This window comes from Cimex lectularius, unplaced genomic scaffold (assembly GCF_000648675.2).
Source record: "Cimex lectularius strain Harlan isolate CLEC.00 unplaced genomic scaffold, Clec_2.1 scaffold14, whole genome shotgun sequence".
In the NCBI taxonomy this organism is placed as follows: Eukaryota; Metazoa; Arthropoda; class Insecta; order Hemiptera; family Cimicidae; genus Cimex; species Cimex lectularius.
In genome coordinates this window covers 723,190-747,711 of record NW_019392637.1, presented here as the reverse complement: position 1 = coordinate 747,711, position 24,522 = coordinate 723,190, and the positions used below count along the sequence as shown (strand labels likewise).

The 24,522-nt window shown below is 35.6% G+C and overlaps 1 protein-coding gene across 3 annotated transcripts in view; it reads left to right on the top strand.

Annotated features, from left to right (window-relative positions):
- LOC106663127 (PDF receptor) overlaps positions 1–24,522 on the top strand; it is a 46,260-nt gene that overhangs the window by 16,319 nt on the left and 5,419 nt on the right. For all 3 annotated transcript variants that reach the window (XM_014387718.2, XM_024226848.1, XM_024226849.1), the window contains 4 exons: positions 4,737–4,809; positions 11,466–11,573; positions 21,123–21,271; positions 21,330–21,575. In XM_014387718.2, coding sequence (XP_014243204.2) covers positions 4,737–4,809; positions 11,466–11,573; positions 21,123–21,271; positions 21,330–21,575 — 576 coding nt within the window. The remainder of the gene's footprint in view (positions 1–4,736; positions 4,810–11,465; positions 11,574–21,122; positions 21,272–21,329; positions 21,576–24,522) is intronic.

Below are 24,522 nucleotides of genomic sequence, written 5' to 3'. Positions count from 1 at the left end.
AACTACATAGGCTATAGGCACAAACACGCACACACACACACACACACACAAATCCAGGGTATAAAAGTGTACTGTAATGTTTGGAGTACCCCTCCATAAATCCTAAATCCATCATTATCGTTAAAAATAGTAGGCAGAATTTTATACAATTTTGAGCGTTTGTTAAAAATTGAGCTGTTAGACTAGGAAGGAAATTTAAGCGAAATCTGTTGAAAGGAATTAGATTAAAGTTCTATTGTCCTCTTAAGTACAATACCACAAAACATAAATCAAACAATATCAATAATAAATCGATAGAATTTTATGAAATTTTGCAAAATTCCTTAAATATTCGAGTGTTAGTTTAGGGACGAAATTATAACGAAATAGGCTGAAAGGAATCAAATCTAAAGGCTGGATAATCTTGTTGGTGGAACAAATCTGAAAAGTGACAGTTCTGTTTGGGGGCTTCCATAAAACATCGAATATCCCCGTAAATAATCTACTGAATTGTATTAAATTTTGCATATTTGTTAAATATTATAATATTATCCGATTAAATGTACAGCCTTTTGAAGGTGCGGCTCTATAAACTTTAAATTCGTTCATATATCTATAAATAATAGACATGTCTTTATGAACTAAACCAATTTCGTTATAATCAGGTTCTTGGAATGTAAGAAGAGGCTTTAGCCAAACTGGTTGAAACGGATCAGATTTAGGGACTCACAACGTACTGTTTTGTAAAAAGAGAGCCCCTCCATAAATCATAAATCTTTTAATATAACAATAAATGACAGAAATTTTTGTGAAATTTTATATTTCGTTAAACATTCGAGTTTTAGTTGAGGGACGAAATTTTAGCGAAATCTGCTGAAAGAAATCAAATCCGGAGACATAAAGTTCTACTTATCTGAGGTCCACTCCATGATGCATAAATATCAATATCTCCATAACAATCGACAAAATTGTATGAAATTTGTTATTTTTGATAATAAGTCAAGGAACGAAATTTGAGCAAAATCGGTTGAAATGGATCCGATCTAAAGACTACAACTGTATACAGTCTTGCTGGTAGGGGCACCTCCTTAAGAAATAATTTTGCCAATATCTCTACAAACAATCGACAGAATTTTATGAAAATTTATATATGTGTCAAATATTCGATTGTTAGTCTATGATGGAAATTTGAGAAAAATCCACGGATAGGGATAAGATCGAGCGACTAAAAGTGTAATGTATTTTGAAGGTAATCGATAGAATTTCCAGAAATTTGGCATTGTTAAATATACAGATCTAATTCTATCCTCAAGATTTTTCGAGATCGGGTGAAAGCGTTCACCTCTAGGGCCTAATATGCATTTCATTCCAGGGGGCCCCTCCATAAATCACAAAATCAAGCACTGTCGCCATAAATATTTGATAGAATTTATCAATATTTTTTACATTTTGAAACAGATTTTTTTCGCCTTGGGTTGTATTTAATTTTAGGGACTAATATTTGTTTTGTTTTGGGAGCCTCTCCGTATTTTATTATACATTCAGTTGAAGCATTAACAAAATGTAATAAAATTTGGTATAAAGATTTTAAGGAGCATTAAAGACTTATTAATGCCCGAATATGGAAATATAGAATATTTAAAAAAATATAGAGAGAATTTTTCCTCTAACATAAATGGTCTAATTTTCTTCCAGCATTCCTCCAAATCCGTAAATTGTAAATTCCTTCATATATCTATATCTAATGAATAGAATTTTGTGCAATTTTTGTTATACGATTGGTTGTTATACTAGAAACGCAATTTCAACGAAATTGGCTGAAAGTAATCAAATCCAAGGGTTAAAAGTCTGGTGACCCTCCATGTGCCATAAACCATTGGATGTCTTCATAAATAATGGACAGATTCAATAAAAAACTTTATGCAACTTTTAAACCTTTAGTTCATCATCTATGGCCAAATTTATAGCAAAATCCGCTGAAAGGAATCAGATCCAGGACCTAACAGTGAACTGTATAGTAAGGGGGCTGTTCCGTAAATCATATAATCGTCAATATCTCCATACACAACCGATAGAATTTTATCTAATGTTCTCTTTTTGTTTAATGGTCACATGTTAGTCTAGAAATAAAATTTGTCCGATATCGGTTGAAAGGAATCAGATCCAGGGTCCAAAAAGTGGACTGTTTTGTAAGGGGGCCCGTCCACAAAACGCAAATCATTGAATATCTTCACAAACAATCAGTGGAATGAAATGAAACTTTGTATTTTTATTAAGGATTTGATTGTTAGGCCAGGAAGTAAAGTGAAGCAAATCGGCCAGAAGGAATCAGACCCAGGGCTTCCAATTCTACTCTCCTCTCATGTTCCCCTCCATAAATAAACGATATAATTTTATATAACATTTTGTTTCTGTTAAACATTCGATTATTAGTTTAAAAAAGAAATTTGACTGAAATCTGCTCACAGCAATACGGTCCCGGGACAAAAGGGTTCAGTCTATAAATAAAAAATCTAACAATATTTTCAAAAATAATCGATAGAATTTTATTTAATTTCGTATATTTAAAGATTCGATTGTTGGTTTAGGAACAAAATTTTAGCCAAATACGATGAAACCACGGAGAAAACGTAGTGCCCTTCGCGATGCCACTCAGCCACTCAAAAACATAAATCATATCAACCATCTTAAAAAAACATGAATTTTATGAAAATTTGTCTTTCAATTAAAACTTTTACTTTTCGTCTAGAAACGAAGACTATATTTTCTGGAAGGTATCAGATTCAGAGGCTCAATGTGCACTGGCTAGTTGGGTGCCCCCTCCATAAAACATAATTCTGTCAATATCTCTGTGCATAAATGACAGAATTTTAAGAAATTTTGTCTTTTTGTCAAATATTAGATAATGAGTGGAAAACGCAATTTAAGCAAAAAGGAATTATCCAGAGACGGAAGTTCTACTGCCCGTTATCATGTCATTCTACGCTATGACTAGCCATGCCATTCTATAAAGAATATATGTCATAATTTTTCTAAAAAAATTTAATATTTCATATTGAAACGCAATTTGAGCAAAATCGACTGAAACAAATCAGGTCCAGGTTCTAAACGTGAACCACTTTGTAAGGGGCCCTCTCCAAAAATAATAAATAATTGATGTAATATTAATAAATTTTGTATATATGTCTCAATTAATGTTTTAGGTTGAGATAAAAAAATCATTGTCACGAGCGGGATTCGAACCCACGTCCTTCGGCTTGATACGCCGCTACTCTACCACTTGAGCTATCGAGACCTCGATCTCCTCGGGCACTAACTTCCCATCTCAACCTCACCTACGAATTTGCCCTCCTTTTTGCCATTTTTCACTGACTTTTTTATCTCAACCTAAAACTTTAATTAATTGAATTGTATTAATTGGTCAAGCGGACCACGAAAAATAGTGCATTTGTACATATCGTAGAATTTGATTGGTAGTTTAGGAACGGAACGTTGTAACCATGTATTTCAAAAGGAACTAATTAAAAATAAATTAAAATTTAAAAAAGGAAAAAGAAAAATAGCGAGTTGCAAATTAGTTACAAGGTGTGGTTATTTATTTTTACGGACTTTCATGCTTTTTAATAAACTCAGTCAAACAAAAAACCGCAGTTTCTTTGTGGAAAAATATCTAAAATATTTACGCAATTTTTGAATTGCTTAATTAGATTTTTTTAGTTGGGGGGAGAGATGGGGAATAAATCCTCTTGGTTTCGACGAAAAGTTTTTATTTAGCTGCGCGAGAGATATTGATATAGGGATCACGTACTTTTTCGGCGGAATTAGAGATGAAAGTGTAGTTTAGGGAGGCCGGGAGTCAATCATGGTTTGAATGATTAACCTAGGTCAATTTGTACGGTTATTGACTGTCATTTTTTCCCCTTCATTCCAAGTAGAACGTGTTGAAATTCCGTTTCAAAAACGGTATCCGTGGCTGGGAAATGTTTGCCCTCGGTTTAATTATCCCTCGCTCTGATAAACCGACGATTTCAATTAACAGATTCGACGCAAATGTTGACGATGATCCGTATGGAGGATCCGGAACAAACGGTTTTATCCGAAATGGGGTAAACTTGCGAAGGGGGGAGAAACAACTTAGTATGTAACTGAAAGGAGGTCTGTTTACAAATTATAAACCCTAGCATTGAAACGTTTCAATAAATATTTTTATTTTATACGCTTCTTATTTCTTTTTCGAGGAGGGATGCTAGGTTTGGTTCTGACAGGCTGACATGTTCGTCGTTCCATGCGATTTCACACCTCCTGAGATGGTTTTTCTCCTCTTTGCGGCTGCTTTGCACCAGATATTGTTTTTCAGAGATATGTGTACAAGACGATTGAAAATTATAAAAAATGTTGTATTTATAACGGAATAAAAATAAATTCTCCCTAGTACTGACGTTTTCTCCGGGCTTGCATAACTCCTGGATCACGTGGACGGCCCAAACCCCCAGATCTCCGCCTAGGCTTAGAATAAGCCTTTATATTATCCCGGATTTAATCGATGATGGGGATTCAGTTTTTTTTTTCTTTTAGTTGGAACGTTGAACCTAGGGAGCACCGTACGGGATGAACCAATTGCCCTTGGCAGGGCGAACAATGCCGAATTGACAGTTTCATTCAGTTGAAGCCGGAAGAAAAATAAACACAGTTGGGGGGACGGGGATGATTAGCTTATTGATTAATTATTTATCTAGTTGTTTTGGTCTGTATTGCAGATGAGTTTGACCCAGGGGGCGGAGGCTGCGGACGGGGAGTCGTGCAGGACGAGCTTCGGCAACTTTTCCGCAGGTGAGAATTAAACAAAACAAAACGCAACTTTCTTAATTAATTCTTCAAAATAATCGAGGTTGAAGACATAAAGTGAGTTGTCTTATTAAGAAGGCTCTCCCCAAATCTTAAATTCGCCAATATCTACATGAACAAAATATTATGGATTTTCTATTTTTGTTAAACATTCGATTAACCTAGGAAATAAATTCAGGAGAAATCGGCTGAAAAGGACCAGAGACAGAGACAGAAGTGTACTCTATTGTCTGGTGCCCTCGATAAATCATAAATCCATCAATATATCCACAAATAATAGACAGAATTTTATGTAAATTTATGCTTTTGTTAAACATTTGGTTGTTGGTGGTCTAGGCACAAACTTTTAGCGAAATCAGATCCAGAGTCTGAAAGTGTATTGCTTGAGGTGGCCACTTCATAAATCATAAATCCTTCAGTATCTTCATGAATAATCAACAGAACTTTATGAAATTTTGTATATCGATTAAACTTTTGATTTTTGTCTAGAAACGGAATTTTAGTAAAATTGCCTGAAAGACAAGAGCCAGGGACTTAAAATATACTATTTTGTAGTGCTGCCTCTCCATAAATCATATAATCGTCAATATCTCCATACATAAACTATAATTTTATGAAATTTTCTCTTTTCGCTTAATATTCCGATATAGAAAGGAAATTTGAGTTAAGTCGGTTGAAAGGAATCAGACCCAGGGTCTACCAAGTGTACTGTTTAGTTGGGAGCCCATCTATAAAACATAAAGCTTTGAATATCATCCTAAATAATCTCCAGAATTTATGAAAGTTTGAATATTTTCTAAACATTCGATTATTATATTTGGAAAGAAATTTGAGCAAATATCGGGGAATAGAATCAGATTCAGAAACTAAAGCTCTTTGAGGTTCGATAAGGAGGAGGGTAAAGGAGTCAATATCTCTAAAGATAAAAAATAAAATTTTATGAAATTTTGTATTTTTTTTAACATTCGATTGTTAGGCTAGGTTCGAAATTTTACAAAAATTGGCTGAAAAGAATAATAAACAGGGTATAAAAGAGTACTGTATCGTCTGGCGATCCTCTAAAAAACATAACTCATTGAATATCTTCATAAATAGTGGATTGAATTTCATGAGATTCGGGAAATTGTTTAAACTGTCTGTTTTTGATCTATGAACAATAGCGAAATCGGATGAAAAGAATCAGTTATCGGGTTTAAAAATGCACCATTTTGTAAGGGAGCCCCCCGTAAATCATAAAGCTTTGAATATCTCTATCAATAATGGATAAAATTTTATGAAATTTTTATTTCTGTTTAACTTTCAACTTTCGAATGCTAGGCTAGGTCGGAATTTGAGCGAAATCAGCTAAAAGTAATCAGATACAAAGACTAAAAGTGCATTGTTTTGTTCAGAGACACCTCGATAAATCATAAATTTAACAGCAAGTTATTAGCAGATTGTTATGAAATTATTCTTACATCTTTACGGTTTAATTTTTTCCAATTTTTTTAAATCGATATAGCAAAAAAAGAAACACTTGTAGCGTCTAAAATTGAGTTGCCTTTTTAAGGGGGCCCCTCCATTAATAAAAAAACCATCATTATCTCCATACATAATGGGCACAATTTCATGAAATTTTATATGTTTGTTAAACATTCGACTAACAATCGCCAAGTGGACGAAAATTGAGCAAGATCGGCTGAAAGGAAACAGACCCAGGGTCGAAAAGTGGACCGTTTTGTAAGGGAGGCCCTCCATATATCTTAAATCTGGCAATGTCTCTATAAATAATCGACAGAACTTTATAATATTTAATATATTCATTAAATATATTTTATTCTTGGTCTGAGGACAAAATTTTAGGAGAATCGGTTTACAGGAATTATATCCAGAAACTAAAGGTGTTTTGTATTGTCTGATGGCTCTCCTTAAGACAAACCCTTGGGTGTACTCATAAATATAAGATCGACAGATAAAAAAAAAAAATGTAATTTTTTAAACCTTTGGTTTTTCGTCCATGGAAATTTTTTTAGCAAAAGTGGCCGAAAGGAAATAAATCCAGAGGCTAGAAGTTTATTATAACTTTAAATAAATTCATAATTCTGTAAATAGTCGATCGAATTACATGAAATTCGAGATAATTTTTGTACAGTTCAGTTTTTTGGATATGAAAAAGGTTTTAGCAAAATCGGCTAACAGGATTAAGGATTTCCAGATCCAGGGTCTAAAGGTGTACTGTTTTGTAAGATGGCCCTTCGGTAAATCATGGATGGTCGAATATCTACATAAATAACGAACCAGAACTTTATGAAATTTGACGGAGCTCTTGAACATTCGGTTCTAGGCCGTTGTCCAAGCTTTTGTCCAAAATCGTCCGAAAAAGATCGGATCCAGAGTGTAAAGACTCTTCTGAGGTACTACTCCATAAAACATAAATTAATTAATAACCCATACATAATTGGTAGAATTTTTGAAATTTTCATTTTCCTTGTCATGTTACCAAAATTCTACTCGGTTCTGGAATTTTTACCTTTAAGGCTTAAAAGTCTATTTTATTCTTGGTGCCCCTCCATAATTTCTTATAAATCTCGCCAAAACATTGATAGAATATAAAATAAAATTTAAACTTAATTGTTTTATAAGTAACATTCCATGGTTCGCTTAAAATCCGTTTGAAATCCAGCTATTTCCTTGCAGTTTTTTTTTAAATTTTCATTTTCAAATCCTATTTTGAAGGCTTTGCCAAATCGCTTTAAATTTTAAACTAACGTACGTGCTTTTTTTGCCTACATTCTTAAAACTTCTTTTTGTCATGGCTCTTGTGTGTGGAGGCGGGGCTTTGCGACTTCGCGCCGGCTTTTGACCGCACAACGATTAAATAATCATAACCGCGGATCATGAATCATTCAACGAGGGCCCCATTTTTTCCCTCCAAACGTTGTAACGAGTCCTTTTCGCCTAAATTGGGGGCCCACATAGCTTCGCATGATAACACGTACCGGTTTTATCAGATTTTTTTAAAGTAGATCCGTAAAAACCCGACCCCTTTTGTAAAGGGGAAATTATTTTTATTCAGCTCGCTGAAAACCGGCGTTTAAATTAATGGACGTATTCGTAGATTTTACATTCATGGAGGGGCCACTCCACATTGAAATACACATTTTGAGCACTACGGTTACATCCAAATCAGCTAAAATTTTCATCAGAGATGAAATACATAAACTTTCAACTGATTATGTCAAGTGTTTAAGGAGATACTGGAAAATTTAGGATTTATTGAGGGCCCTGACAACACTTTGGCCCTAAAGATGAATGCATTCACTGTCGATTAGTTTTTTAAAATAAAATTAACGCTGAGAGTATAACAATTATGACAAATTTCATGAATCTCTTTGTTTATTTAGTAGTTGCGCTTAAAGAGAGAGTAAAACTTTAGCCTCAGGACCTGATCTTTTTCAGCCGATTTTGTTATAAAACCTAAACACTGGTAAAGAACAACATGTTTAAGAGTTTCGTCAAATTTCAATGAATTCTGACCATTATTTATGGATATATTGACTTATTTATGATTTACTGAGAGATTCCATACCAAGATAATTAACTTTAAGTTTCTTCCGGCAGATTTTACTGAATTGTTTTTCCTAAATTATTAATAAAATGTTTAACAAAAGGCCAATATCTCATCAATTTCTGCCCGTTATTTTTGGAGATTTTCAAGGTTCATGATTTTTGGAAGGGTGTGAACTGCGTAACAGGTACATCTGATTTCTTTCATCTAATTTCGTTCAAATTTCGTTCCTAGACCAAGACTCAACGGCTTTATGAATTTTAATTTAAAATTTGTTCTGTTGAATTTGTTGTGAATTTTGTTCTAACATTTGTTCAGAATTGTTATCAGAATTGAATTCTGAGAATTTTTTTTTAAATTTTAACTTTGGCCGAATCTGCACAACTTTAATTCCTAAAATTAATAATAAATCCATTATTTTAGTGCTCTGATTGATCAAATTACTTCTTTCAATTAATTATTCTTTTTTGTAAGGTATTGGTTGAAATTAAAATAATAAATGTTTACAAATATACAAAATTCCATCAAAATTAGTTTATTATTTTACGAAGATTTTCACGGATTTATGCTTATAGGAGGAGCATAACAAAACATATTTTATGTTTATGGATTTGATTCCTTTTAGTCGATGTGGCTCAAATTTCGTTTCTGGACAGACATTCAAATATTAAACAAAAAGATAAAATTCAGCGTAATTCTATAGCTTATTTATGGAAATATTGACGATTCAATGACTTATGGTGGGGCCCTATTACGAAACTGTATATTTTAATTCCATGGGTCTGTTGACTTTCAGTCAATTTTTACTGAAATTCCGTTTCTAGGCTAAAAATCAAATATTTTCCAAAAATTAAAAATTTCATAAAATTCTGGAGATTATTCAGGATGATATTGGAAGTTTTATGTTTTATGATGCATGCCCTAATTAAACAGTACAATTTAAGACCCTGGATTTCAACCGATTTTTTAATTCCCTGGGTCTGATTCTTTTCAACCGATTTGGCTAAAATTTCGTTTCGAAACTAGCAATCGAATGTTAACCAAATTTCATAAAATTTCTCCATTCAAAAATAGTTGAATAATTTAAGATATCCGAAGAGGCCCTCCAAGAAGACAATTTGCTTTTACATGCGATAGTGGCTCTTTTCAGCCGATTTCGCTAAATATATAGCCGTGAACCAAGGATCGAAAATTCAAGGATTATATCAAATTTCATGAAATTCTGTCTATTATTTATGAAGATATTCAAGGGTTTATGTTTTATGAAGCTTCACCAGACAAGGCCGTACACTATCAGACTCTGGATCTGATTTCTTTCAGCCGATTTCTCTCAAATTGATTACACTGATGAACAATTGAATGTTTAACTAAAATACATTGTTGTAACATTTCATTAAAAAAACCTATCGATTGTTTATGGAGATTGTAAAATTAACTTTTGTGGAGGGGCCACCTTGCATTTGGGTAACCTTTTAAGTTTTTACTTTTTAAAATAAGAAATATTTTTTTTCCAAAGTTTAAAACTATACATAAGCCTATCTATTTAAAAAAAATATATGGACAGAATGTCATGAAATTTTTGTACAGTGACTTGAGAATCAAGTTTAAACGTACTCTTTCTTTCCTCTAACCACGTTTGAAAGGCGTCGAAATATGAAACTTGCGTGTTCTGCTTGAAGAATTTCTTTTTCTTTTTCTTTCCCTTCTTTTATTTCTCCAACTGTGACACTTATATCTGCGTAACTTTCCCACACGGGAGGAGGAAAATTGGGGTTGAAACCTGAAACTCGAAGATGCGTGTTTGAAAGGGGTAGATGTGGCTGGGGGTTGGGAAAAGGTCCGCTTCTCATGTGAAACACTCTCCCAAATTAACTTAATCTACAATGGAGTTGAAAATCCGGCGTCTAAGCTCACCGGATTTGTGAAATAATTGACCCTCGTCGGTCTAATTTGTGATAGGATGGAAAATCCTGTTGATCCTTCGGTCCGGAGCCTGTATTCTTTTGAACTGTTTGACTTTGGCCCTTTTATTGGGAAAAGTTGGCCGAAAGTGAAATATTTACAGGGGGCCGAGAAACTTTGCGAGGTTATTAACATTTTCATATATTGTCCGGCCGAAGGAAGTCGATCATCACTGACGCTAAGGATCGAAGATTGAAAAATATCGAATGTACAAGGATCAGTGTACTATACGGGGGGACTTAATTAAGTCCGAAATCGTTCTACTCTAAAACAAACGACGGATCTGACCAATGCTTCCTTTATCACACCCTTTGATGAAAGCTGGGTGAACAAACAAGCCTAAGATTCTGCCTGGAAGCGCCAAAAGTAAAACCTACTACTTGTGTTAGGGGGTTGATGAAAAGCGAAGCCAGGTGAACGGACCACAGTTCAAACCTGTCTATATTCGATTAACTACAGATTTTGAAAGGCACTACACGCAGAAATGTAAATTCAAACCAAGATTAGGCGGAACCGGGTCAAATACGTGGATAAGTGCTTAGTACTTGAACTTCCAAATAACTATTCTTTCTGACAGATGTTTCTTGTTCAGCACCCTTAGACGAAAGCTGGGGGAGTAAATAAAAAGACATTTTGGCTGGAAAACCAAAACGTACAACCTACACCTCTGTCTTAAGTACCACAGTTCAAACTTGTTTACATTCAATCAATTACATATTTTAAAAGGTATTTCAAGCAGTAATTTGAATTCAAAGAATTTTAAAACGTATTTCAGGTTGATATTCGTTTAGTGCGTGTTAAAAAAGAAATATCTGTCACGTCCATCATCATTTGATTTAAAGTAGAAAGACTTCGGGCTCAATCAAGGCCCACGTATTGCACGCCCCTTGCCTCGCTCTAAATGCGAACCTGTTTTAAAAGCCCCGCGGTCGTTAGGGGAGTTGGAAACTTTGGAAAGAAAAGAGTTTTATGAATTGCGAAAATACTTGAAGTGGCCCACTCGAAAAACGCTGACGGGGGGCTGGTGAAAAGGGCCACCCTTCGCCCTTCGTCATCTTAGAATTACAACCCTCATCGAACAAAACGACCTGTTAACCCGTCATATTTAATATTGTTTAAACATTTTTTACAGACGAGTACTGTCCGGCCGTTTGGGACAAGGTCCTCTGCTGGCCGCCGACCCGCAGAGGGTCCGTCAGCTCCCTCAGCTGCCCGTATCACCTCGGACTCGATACGACAAGTAAGTATTTTAAAATATTTGAAAAAAAGGAAGTCGTACATTTTTTAGGGGTGGGCTTTTAAATTTCCTCAACTTTCCGGATTCCCGTAATTTAATTTGAATACTTAATTGTCCCAGGGTTTTGGGATAGGTGGGGGAAGGCCATTAAATTAATTAAACAAGCACAAATTAATTGCTTTTAACAATGTTTGTTTGCGCCCTTCAATTTTTTTTTTAATTTTTCAATTTTGATTGCCAATCAGACCTCGCCTATAGCACTTATGGCATTGCCACGTGGAGATTTATATATAAGAATCCAGAGCTTTACAACCGTGAGAAAGGAAGAAAGAATCAAAGGGTTGAAAATTAGCGGACACAGGAAAACGTAATTTTCACCCGGACAAACGATTCCCACTTTACAAAAGGGGGAAAATTAGACTATCGCCTCTTCCATTTTAATCCGTTGAAACGCTAATTATATAAGACTCAACTCTTGAAGCTAAAAAAAACTATAATCTGTAGCTATAATTATATTTATTTTTAAATTAACTTTTTATTTTTCAAATTGCACAACAAGGGTTTCAAATGTAAATAGGTCTATTGTAGTCGTAATTGCTCGATTCCACCTCAATTCGCAAATTGCACCTACCCTTGACGTTTTTTTCCTCCATATTTTGATTCAATTTCGAATAAGGATCGAGTGGAGGGTGGAATCCTGTAAGAAATCCGACAAATCAACCCCCCCCCCATGGGGTAGGTTGGGACGGCTACAACCACCTTCTTGATGGCCCATCTACGTAAAATTTCACCCACGCTTTGCACACGAAATATTCAATCCGCGTGTCGAATTTTGTCCAATTCGAACAAAGTGTTGTAGAGCCTTTTTTTAAAGACGAAAAATAGCTGAGGGGCCACCTATGAGAACCAACGTTTACGGGAAAAATGCACTTCCAAACCCCATTGGGTATATCAAGCTTGGTCAATAATTGACTCCCGGGCTTCTAAAAAAATTAATATTGACAAATAATTGTAGTTTTAAAAGAAACAGGTCCCACGGGGACTTTGGGAGCGATAAAACATTAGGGCACTGTTTCAATTAGGCGGATATTATTGAAGTTTCGTTCTAAGGTCAAGGTCCATTTTTTAAGAATTCCGCCAAATTTCATGAAATTATGTCAAGTATGTACAAAAATATTTAAGAATGTATGTTTTATGGAGGGGCATATCACAGGACGATGCAATTTGATCATGGTTATCATTCCTTTCGGCTAAATTGATTAAATTTTGGTCAAAATGTCAAAAATAGAGTTTAACAATTTATCGAATTTCCTGAAATTCAATAGATTATGTATATGTGAGAATGCATCTTTCTCTGGAGGGGCACCTCGCCAGGACGTTGATGTTTAAGAACTGGTGACAACTTCTGTCCACCGATTGAAATTTTAGTGAAAGTTCAAAGGTTAACTGTTTAACGGTTTTCCCATATTTAATTAAATTTTTCAATTGTATGTGGAGATATTCGAGTATGTATGTTTTAAGGAAGGACACCCATAGGACAATGCAGTTTTGAGTTCTGGTGGGGATTTCTTTCGGCCAATTTGATTGAAATTTCGCGGAAATATCAAAGGTCAATTTTTAAGAGGGCCAAATTTCATGAATTTATGTTGATTATGTCTGGAGATATTAAAAAATGTATGTTTTCTGGAGGGGCACCCACAGGACGATGCAGTTTTTAGACTCTGGTGAAGATCCCTTTCAACCAATTTAATTGAAATTTTGCTAAACTGATCTACAATTTAACAATTTCACCAAATTCCATAAAATACATTAAAAAATCTATGTTTTATGAATGAAGCCTCTTTCAGGGTGTTGCAGAACCTGGTGATAATTCCTTTCAAGCCAATTTAATTGAAATCTTGTTAAAATGTCAAAGGTTAATTTTTAAGAGGTTTCCCAAATTTCTTGAATATCTATCGACAGAGTTTGGATGCATTTGAAAATATAGCTTTTATATTAGGAGGAGCAGCACTCAAGGCGGTATACCGGTGGTGATAGGTTAGGACCAATTTTATTGAAATTTGTCCAAAATCCCACAGGTCAAATTTATAATAATTTCGCCAAATTTCATTCGAATACGTTCCTCCTTTTTCAGGATGTCGGACAAAGTGTACCGTGTGGAGGGACTACCATTTTAAATTGGAAGGTCTGTACCTTGACATTTGATTAAAAGTCCTGGCGGACCTCACATCAAAATTATTTCTGAGAAAGCTCTGATGAAAAATCGTTATTGGTAGATGCCGCAGGGGAAAGAAAAGTTATTTACTTTAATATTTAAAAAAGTCCCCCAACTTCGCGGACTTAGACAATATTGCTGTCCGGAGAGGAGGGAGGGTCCCGCCGAACTTTTCCTCCTTTCTCTGTGGTCCCCATTTCCCCGTCAGTGGCAAAACAATCGGCGGCCGGTTGATAAATTGCGGTCTAATTGGCCGGGCAATGATCCCGTAAATCCGATTGTTTCCGCTCCGACGCCCCTTAAAACTGGCGGCCCGTCAAAATCCAATTAGGGAGACGTAGCAAGAAATTACGACCGCGGGGAGGCCGAAAGGGGTGGAAGAATGTGGAAAGGTTACCCGTAGCTTGACCGCGAAAATTGGAATATTGAGCAAAGAAGACGCGATACCTCAAGTTTACCCTATACAGTGCAGCAGAAAATACGTCTGCCAAATGGGACAGTACAGCATCCTCACATTATGACCATGCACATGCGCATATTTTAAATCCGTTTGGAATAAAATTCATAGGGATCAGCTAGAAAGCAACCCGAATAATTCCTTAAAAATTGATTACGAATCAGACAAATAGTATCAGACACATAGCTGTGTACGCGATTGTGCGTTTTATATTGTGTGACGTTACTGTTATCTTCTTTCTACCACCATGGGGTCTGAAGAGGTTTTACTCGTCCTTTTTTGACATGTGACGTCACTGTTCTCTTCGTTCCAATAAGCCCCATTTCGGTCGATTTATCAAAAGCAAATATCGAATAGATCCAATATGTATACAAAATCTATCATCTCACAGTGCGGCTCGATCCACTTTTATAACACTTCCTAAGAAATCTAATACAAAAAGTTTTTAATAATATCAGAAAATCGTTTAATGTTGCACAAACATAAATTATTTTTACAAGACAAAAACACGTGCGAAGAGCCATGGAAATTCCCAAATTGGATTCAGGAATATTTACTCTTCAAATATTACTTCTACCATGTCTCGATGACAAAGGCGATCTTTTTGTTTGCTTTATCGTTAATGAAAAAACATTCGAGTCTGCTAAACACGATTAATAATCAAAATCTGTAGCGTTGAATCAGAGCCAATTTCAGAAATTGGATACAATTAAGCAAAGGTGTTGGCTTTTAACATGATAAGCATGGAGGTATTGATGAGTTTCCGGATTTGACATCACCAAGAGCTTCGTTTCGTTTTCCCATATTATTTATTCATCCATGCTATCAAGGAAAAAATAAATGCGGTAAAAGGATATTTTAAGTTTAAGTTGGCAACATTGCTACCACCCCAAATAAACAATTATGTTAAGGTGTAAGTTAGCAACATGGCTACGACCTCAGATAGAGGCAATTATGCTGAGGTGTAAATTGGCAACATTGCTACTAACTCAAGTAAGCAATTATATTGAGGTGTAAGTTGGTAACAATGCTATCACCTCAAGTAAACAATTATATTGAGGTGTAAATTGGTAACATTGTTACTAACTCAAGAAGGAACCTATGCTGAGGTGTATGTTGGCAACATTGCTACCACCCCAGGTAAGCCATTACGTCGAGGTGTAAGATGGTATCATTGCCAATATTTCTTTCTATGACTCTTCGGGTTCGAAAAACCGGAGCCGGGCGAACGGAAAGAGCAGTCCAGGCCAATTTTAGACGTTTGATCCGACAGTTGTTTAAATTTGGTATGGGCTTTCTCCATTTCGAAAATAAATGGTCTTGACACATCAACTTTTGTTTGTAATTAATTACTGACTCCGACGTGTGTTTTTGGTTTATGGTGACGGTGGGACGGGGGGCAGGGTGCGGTTTTACCTTCTACTCAGCAACCCTCTCATCGAAATTACGCTTCGATTTCTCACCCCCTTTCTTTCTTTTTTTATTTTCTCCAATAAAAAGAAGAAAGGCTATTTTCATGGTTTGCAAATAAGATGCTCCCCCCAGGGGGTAGTAGGCACTAAAAAGCGTTTCACGGATCATTATTCGATGAAGGAGAAAAAAAGAGAGAAATTTTAAAGCCTTAATGAAGATTCAAAAATATATTAAAATTTATTACCTTCTCGGAAAAAACACACACACAAGAACTTTTTCTTCGTTACAAATCAGATTTTAATTTTACACTGATTTTTTTCATAATAAAAAGACAAGGTTCTTTGTTATTTTACTACTTTGTTTCTTTGACTATTGATATTGAGCTATGTTCATTAATGAGTGAAATGGTCGTTCAAAAATTTGAATCCGTTTATTTTCCTTTGTCGGCTGTTTCTCTGGGTTCTTGATTTCAATATGTTTCCACTCGAAAACCGAAAATACACGTATATAGATTTTATACAGGTGTAGAATTGAGGAAAAAGTGAGAAAAATTAAATAATAAGGAAATAAAGCTTCATTCTGGTCAGATTGGTAAAAAAACATCTTTCCTTTTTTCTCCCTCCCGTGAAACAGCAGTAGATGAAATGAAAATTTAAAATTCTCGTTGATTTGATACGACCACCTCAACCCCAGGGAGATTCGATCGACAAAACTAATGGCCATCTGACCTTTCGTCGTCCCTGGATCGTACTTTTTCACTTTAATTGTGGAGAAAAAAGGAATTCAATGGTAGTTTGTTGGAGGGTTAATTGTACGGTGGAGACCGGGGAAAGGGAGCGAGTGGTGCTGTTCTCAAGTTTCACAACCGGTTAGTCGAGAAGGTTTAGCATAATTTGAGCGCCGTGAAAGTCCATGAAAAAAAGATCAGACTCAAAAAGTGGTTGAGTATAAGTGAGAGAGAGAGAGAGAGAGAGAGAGAGAGAGAGAGAGAGAGAGAGAGNAGAGAGGGAGAGAGAGGGAGAGAGGGAGAGAGGGAGAGAGGGAGAGAGAGAGAGAGAGAGAGAAGGTGAGAGGGAGAGGAATGAATCTTTACTCGGCGTGAAGAACACAGATAATAAGAAACAACTGACAAGTAAACCTCAACGAATTCACACTTTTGATGCATAATTTCACTCATTGATCAACACCCTTCTTTTATCATGTGACGTCATGAGTTTCTTATTTCTACCATCATGGGGTTCGACTATGGTTTTAATTCCCTCTTTTTTACCATGTGACGTCACTTTTTATCCCATCCACTACCATGGGGTTTGACGAAGGTTATGACCCCATTTTTATTATATGACGTCGTAATTTTTCCCTTCTGCCGCCATGGGGTTTGACGAAGGTAGTGCTCCGTTTTTGTATCTTATGGCATAATTGGTTTTCCCTTTCCATTGCAGTGGGGTTTGATAAGGGTTGTGACCCCCCTTCCTTTACATCAAGAGCACAGATAATAAAAAAACAACCAACATGTAAAACCTCAACGTATTCGAACTTTCAAAGCATAATTTCACTCATTGATCATTACTGATCAATAATCAATAACAAAATAAAGAAAAATGAGAGGGATGTTCTTGTACCAAAGAAAACATGTTAAGTGAGAAGAAAGAACGAAAGAAGTCACAGTAGAAAGTCAAGCGGATTGCAAAGAATTGCTATCCTGTTATACTTCGCCGCTCATACTTGGTTAAGTACCCTCGATCGACTTGTAACTTTTGATCATGAGGAAGACAACAAGCCCCTCGGAAAAAAGTCGCGATAAAATTCAACAATGCGTCGACGAATGTCGGCTTCATCAGGGACTTAGTAAGGCGGATGAAAGAACGACAAAACGCCGAGGGATTCGCGGATGAATGAGGGATCGACGACGCCATCCGGCATCCTACGAAAAGGAGCTCCCAACGGGGTTTGAAAAAGAGACGAAAGTGGAGCAATTAGCAACAAAAGGGTACCCCTGGATTTTATTCTCCTTTTTTCTTTTTCCATCTATCGAAAAAAGACCGTGTGTCTGTCTATTTATAGTAGGCTCGGCCCGCCTCATGCAAAACAGGGGTCGTTTATCGCCGAAATTTTACCCGAGAGGGAGGTAAATATTTCAACAAATGACAGAATTTATTTATTTTTATTAAATCATTTAATTTTTTGTGTAATGAACAAAAGTTTAGTGAAATCGTTTCAAAAGAATCAGATCCAGAGACAAAAAGTGTACTGTTTTTTAATGTGGTCCCTCCATGAATCAAAATTCTTAAATATAACAATAAAAATTCGATAGATTTTTATGAAATTAGCACACTTTTTAAATATTTGGTTTCCTGAATGAACTCAAAATCTGGTCGAAATCGAATGAAAAGAAAAAGTGAAAAAAAATGAATGAATATTTCAGCACAAAATTGGGATAGTACCCCATTGGTAACCCTTTCATTTCGTAAAATTTATTATTGAATTTACAATAATTAGATAGTATATATTTAAAAATGTATAGTACATATTTATAAAATGATATAATAGACCTCTTAAATATATGCCTACTATCTAATCTATGAAACTATTAAAACCTTGGCAAAAAACAACGGGTATCTAGAAATATTTATTAAGTTAAAAGAATAAGAGCTAGTTAAAAGAATAAAAAAATAAACTTTAAACGAATCAACAATAGGACTCAGCCACCCCACCACAAATGAATCATTAGGTTTCTGTTGTTTGCCAAACATTGGTGAATTATCGGAAAAAGTTAGTAAAATTTTTAAACAAGAAGGTTTTACAATAGCTTTTAGAAGTACGAGTTCACTTAAAAACATCCTCTCAAAACCTAAAGACAAGGTAGACAACTTGGGAAAAAGCGGGGTTTGCCAACTCAATTGTAATGATTGTGATATTAAATATATAGGACAAAGCGGTAGAGAAATAAAAACGAGAGTAAAAGAACACTTGTCTAAATCGAGCAAATTTTCGGAATTTAAGGACCATCTAAAAGAAACAAAACATAATTTCAATCTAAATTTAAATACAACAGTGTTACATAGTTTCAACAAAGGGAAAGAACTAGACTGGTTTGAGAAATTTGAAATTAAAAAATGTAAAATTGAACATGGAGATAAATGCATTAATAATATAACAGATTTTCATCTACCTCCCTATTTTAAATATGTACATAAATAATACTAAACGTCCAAATAAATAAATAAATTATTTTAATTATTATTATTTTTATAGTAATTTAATAATATTAAGTATTTACTATTATAATATTTATATGTGTTATAGTTTCCGCGTTTCGCACGTTCAAATTGAGCGCTATTAAAAAACCAACTGCTAATTGGAACGTCGCGTTGGGGGGGGGGGTATCAGCGGGTTCACATTTGCAATTCATGTCGAGAGACGTAAACAACTTACTGTGAGTAGGAACTATCTTTTTAAAAAGGATTGAACACCACACACACTCCATCATTTATCATTTCAATTTTGTATGTTTGTTCAATATTCGATTGTTAGTTTATGGAATAAAATTTGAGCACAATCGATTCAAAAGAATCAGATCGGGACAATAAACTTTTTTTTAGCCCTCTCTATAAATCATAAATCTTCCAATATAAGAATAAATAATCAAAAGAATTTTATGCAATTTTGTCTTTTCGTCAAATATTTCATTGTTATATATGTTCGTTTTGCCTAATGTACTAGACTTTAGAAAACAACTGAAATGTACTAATAGATTCGACACACGAATGCTTCGGACCTTCTCATTGTTCATTTCATTGTTAGTTTATGCATAAACTCGACAGATTTAAAAAGTTAGATAATCATTTAACTTATTACCTTTGTCTTACCAAAATTTGTCGTAAATCAAACAGCTTTAGGGCTAAAGTCGTCTTATTATATTGCCTTAAAGACAAAGAAGTCATTGATAATCAAATTTGTCTTCGACCTATTTGACAATCCGGTCCTAAATCGAGTTCGTCTAGTTATTAAGATGTGTTCGTTTTGACATGGGGCGTAACTCGCTCGCGTATATATATATATTTTTTTTTCCTTTTGTTAAGACGAAGGGACAACTATTTAACAACAAAGCCAAATTTCATGCCATTCTGCCAATTATCTTTGGTTATACTTAAACAGTTATGATTTATAGAGGAGGCATCTTACATGAGAGTACGCACACTTTTAGACACAGAAGTTCTTTGTATTCATGCGATACGGATCGAATTTCGAGCATCGACTGGAAAATAAGTACATTTCGCAACTATGCTAAATTTCATGAAATTTTGTCAATTATTTATGATTGTACTGAATGATTTATGATTAAGGAGAGGCCACGTTATAAAACAGTAAACTTTTGTCTCTGGATCTGATTCTTTCGCCGGATTTTGCTCAAAGACTAACAATTGACAACAAATACACAAAATTTGATAAAATACTGTCTATTATTTATGAAGTAATTGACAGATTTAAGATTTATGTAGGGTGCCCCGTTACAAAACAGCATAATGTTAGTCACTACCCCCTGGAGCTGATTCCTTTCTTCGGATTTTGCTAACATTTCGTTCCAGGATAAAAATCGGATGTTTTACAAATCTGGAAAATTTCATAAAATTCAGTCGATTATTTATAAAGATAGTGATGGAAGGGGGCTCTCCAGCAGTCAGAACACTTTTAGAACCTGGATCTGATTTCTGTAAGCCTGCTTCTCTAAAAATTTCGTTCTTAAGCAATCAAATGTTTTAAAAATTATGTAGCATATTTACTGAAATTCATTCGGTTATTTATGAAAACATTGGTGGATTTATGATTTATAGAGGAGCCCCCTTACAAAACAGTACACGTTTAGCCTCTTTATGGAGGGGCACTCCAACTAGATTTTCAGATTTGTGTTTTTAAGAGGCTGAGTGGCATCTCAAAGAACACTATGTCAATCTCAGGATGTGATTTCTTTAATCGGATTTTACTAAAATTTCGATTTTAGACATAAATAGAAAATCCCATAAAATTCTGTCAAATATTTATGGAAATATTAAAGGATTTATGAAGAAGCAAACCGTACACTTATCGCTCGAATCTTATTCCTATCGCTATCTCTAAAAATATCGTTGTTAGACTAGCAATCAAACGTTTTAAAAATTATGTAGTAAATTTATTGAAATTCAGTCGGTTATTTATGAAAAAATTAACGGATTTATGTTTTATGAAGAGCCACCTTACGGTAGAACTTTAGAATCTGGATCTGATTCCTTTCATTGTATTTGGCTAAAATTTCTTTTTTTGACTAACAATCGAATGTTTTACAAAAAGAGAAAATCCCATAAAATAGTATGTCGATTATTTTATGGAGATATTAGAGGATTTACGATTTATGATGGGGCCTCTTACAAAAGAGTACACTTTTAGACAGACCGTAGGCTTTTTTTTTATTTCAAACATTTTTTCTCAGGATACGTGACGAAGAAATGCCTGGAGACGGGCCGATGGGAGGGAAAAGGTCTGGCCGGCTGGACCAACTACACGCCTTGCTACAGCACTGAAATGCTCCACCTCTACCGCAAGCTTTTCTCCGGTTCTTCGCCCAAAGACGCAGCCGAGGTACGATATAAAATTTAAAAATTTAAAAAAACTAAAATTTATATTTATCTCTTCCCAGATGAAGATAGAAATAGCCGAGAGGACGAGGAGCCTCGAGTTCGTCGGGTTCAGCGTCTCCCTCGCCGCCCTGATCGTGTCACTCGTCATATTTTCTTATTTCAGGGTCTTGAAGAACAACAGGACCAAAATACACAAGAATTTATTCGTAGCCATGATAACTCAGGTCGTGATACGCCTCACCCTCTATATAGACCAGGCGGTCATAAGGTCGAAGAATTCACGTTCGCACGGGATCGACAACACGGTTAGTACCTTCTACTATAAGATGGATTACTACTGCCTGTATAATTGAGAATAATGAACTGTTCATGTTTAATTGGGTTATCTATAACCTGGATATTTGTAAAATCAGGTCAACTATAAAAAGATTATGGTTAATCGTGTTATCTATTACTAATTTTCCGTACATTTATGGATTTGGGAGGATGACCTTGGTCCAAAAACCTGATTGATAAACAGATACAGTGAGCCAATACTGTATAGTTAAAAAAAGGTTGTGTTTCACCAGGTCTTTTACGATGTGATCTGTATATAGGTTATTTATAGTCAGGTTACGAGAAATTATGTGAAATAAAATCAAAGCTAACAGCTGACCAGTCAAATTAGATGTCGACATCTGAACTCTGTGTTTAACACATCTGACAGAGTTTCTGTGCTCTGTGTTTAACTAGCATTTTCAGTTATTTTAAACAAGTTTTTTTTTCAATTTATTTTTTACTAGTGTCATTCAGGTACATATAGTTATTAATATTTTTACTAGTGATGAACATCATTTTTCTTCTTTCTTCGTGTGAATAGTGTACAATGTGAAGTTAATAAGAAAGAAAAAATCTGCTCCGGTATCCTAGCAACGATACAACAAAAAGGAAGTGAGAATAATTTACTGGGGAAATCCCTACAATTCTTTCTTAATTAAACACCGACCAACGATGAATCAGTCGATCGCCAAAGAAAATCCTCCAACTACACAGCACTCTTCTCAAACTTCAGCACTGATTTGCTATGACACAGCCCTTGAAACGGACACTTCTGATACAACCGCAATTTAAACAAGTCACCCTCCGTAAAAGAACATATAAAAAAAACCAACCAGAGCCAATCACTATCACCAAAAAATAAAATGAAACAAAAGGACATCACGAAGATTGATAACGATCTGAACGTCGCCAAACCCCATCAAATAAACGATGCCGCTCAAGAAAATGTTCAATCCGTGAAACTACCTCCAATAATTTTAAATAACATAGAAAACTACTGATTTTTGCAGTAACATTGCAAGAAGCATTGAAGCTAATACATTCCATTGCAGTACTCGTGCCAACGACGTGTTATTGCAAACTCACGACACCGCCAGTTAAGGAAGACACTAAAATACCTAAACGAGAAACAATACGACTTTCATTCTTTCCAATTAAAAGAAGACAAATGTTTCAGAATCGTCATACGAGGACTACATCCCACAACCGACGAAATAAAGTCTGAAATTTTAAAACTAGTATTTGGTGTCAAAAGGGTACACCAAGTACAGCACCCCATCACCCGAACTGTTTTGTAGCACCCCTCTTTTCTTTGTAGATATTATACAGAATAAAAATAACTCGGATATTTTCAAACTACAGATCTCATCTACACTAAAACAACGATAGAAGAGCCCAGACAAAGAAACATCACGCAATGCACTAAATGCCAAAAATATGGCCATACCAGGGGGTAGGGCATACTGCTGCCACCATCCTAAATGCGTCAAGTGTGCAGGACCTCACCTTTCTTTTAACTTCGTCAAACCACCAACCTCACCCGCCACTTGCGCTTTATATGGCGGTGCACACCCAGCCAACTACCGACGATGTCCACCCATAAAGATTTGCAGTGAATACAAATACATAGGCAGAACAACAAAGATACTCAGCCGTTCCTGCTTCACCAACCAGGACAACGCCGGCAGCATTCAGTAAAATGACAACCGAACCAAACCATGCACTAACAGCGGGTACCACCAGACCTCATCTATAGCCCTTGACAAGAAGACCACCAGTTATTAGCGAACCACACTGGGCAATCAATCAGCAGCTCAGCACGTCAAAGTGGCATGTAGATCTGTCAGAACAACTATTCCTACCCCACTCCCGCCCCAATTTCCACTGACAACATCATGGACAACCTCACTTCCTTCTTAAACAACTTTAAATCCTTAATTACCCCACTCATATCAACCCTTGTATCCGAATTGCTTCCTAAAGTTTCCCGATGATCCCTCCGAGGACCCTCACAGTTCTTCTCTGAAATTCAAATGGATTACTAAAACACAAACTTGAACTAGAAACATTAATAAACGATAGAAATATTAACGTATTATTACTAACAGAAACACACCTGACAGAAACACAATACATAAACGGATACACAACTTACAAAACATCTCTCACAGGACAAAGAGCCCAAGGTGGCACGGCAATCCTAGTCAAAAACACTATTTCCAATCACCTTCTTCCCTCTGAAAGCACCGACTACTATCAACACACCCCAATTTCTATTTCCCTTCCTCAGTTCCCGATCATTTTGTCAGCAGTGACTGGAAACTATTTCAACATAACAATAATAATACCTTAAACATAAACATTCCGCTTAAAACTGGTAACCAAATAGAACAAGCTGTCAGTATTCTCACAAGTAAAATTCTCCACGCCAACAAAAGTCCTCTCAGAATTCTCACCTTCCCGAATATATCCGTACACCTTTCCTCCAAACGAAGAGCAAGGTTGCGATGGCAATGCCATAAACGAACAAAAAAGCCAACACGTTAGGTTTACGCTAAAACGTCAAACCTGTCCACCAGTACACATTTACAACAAGATAATACCACCATCGAACCAAGTCCGCTACCTTGGGCTTTACTTAGATAGTAGACTTACTTGGAACCCACATACAAGGTTAAAACGGAAGAACTTAACAAAAGATATGGACAACTCAGAACCTACTTGGATCAAAATCAAAACTAAGCATGTATAACAAACTAACCGCTTACAAAAACACATCAGACCTATTTGGACCGGAGTCCAGCTGTGGGGCTCGGCCAAATCATCCATTATCCAACGAATCAATCTTTTCAATCCAAAGTTCTCCGCCGTTCCACAATGCTCGTTTCTATGTCACCAATCAAACGATCCATAAAGATCTTAAAATCCCTTTCG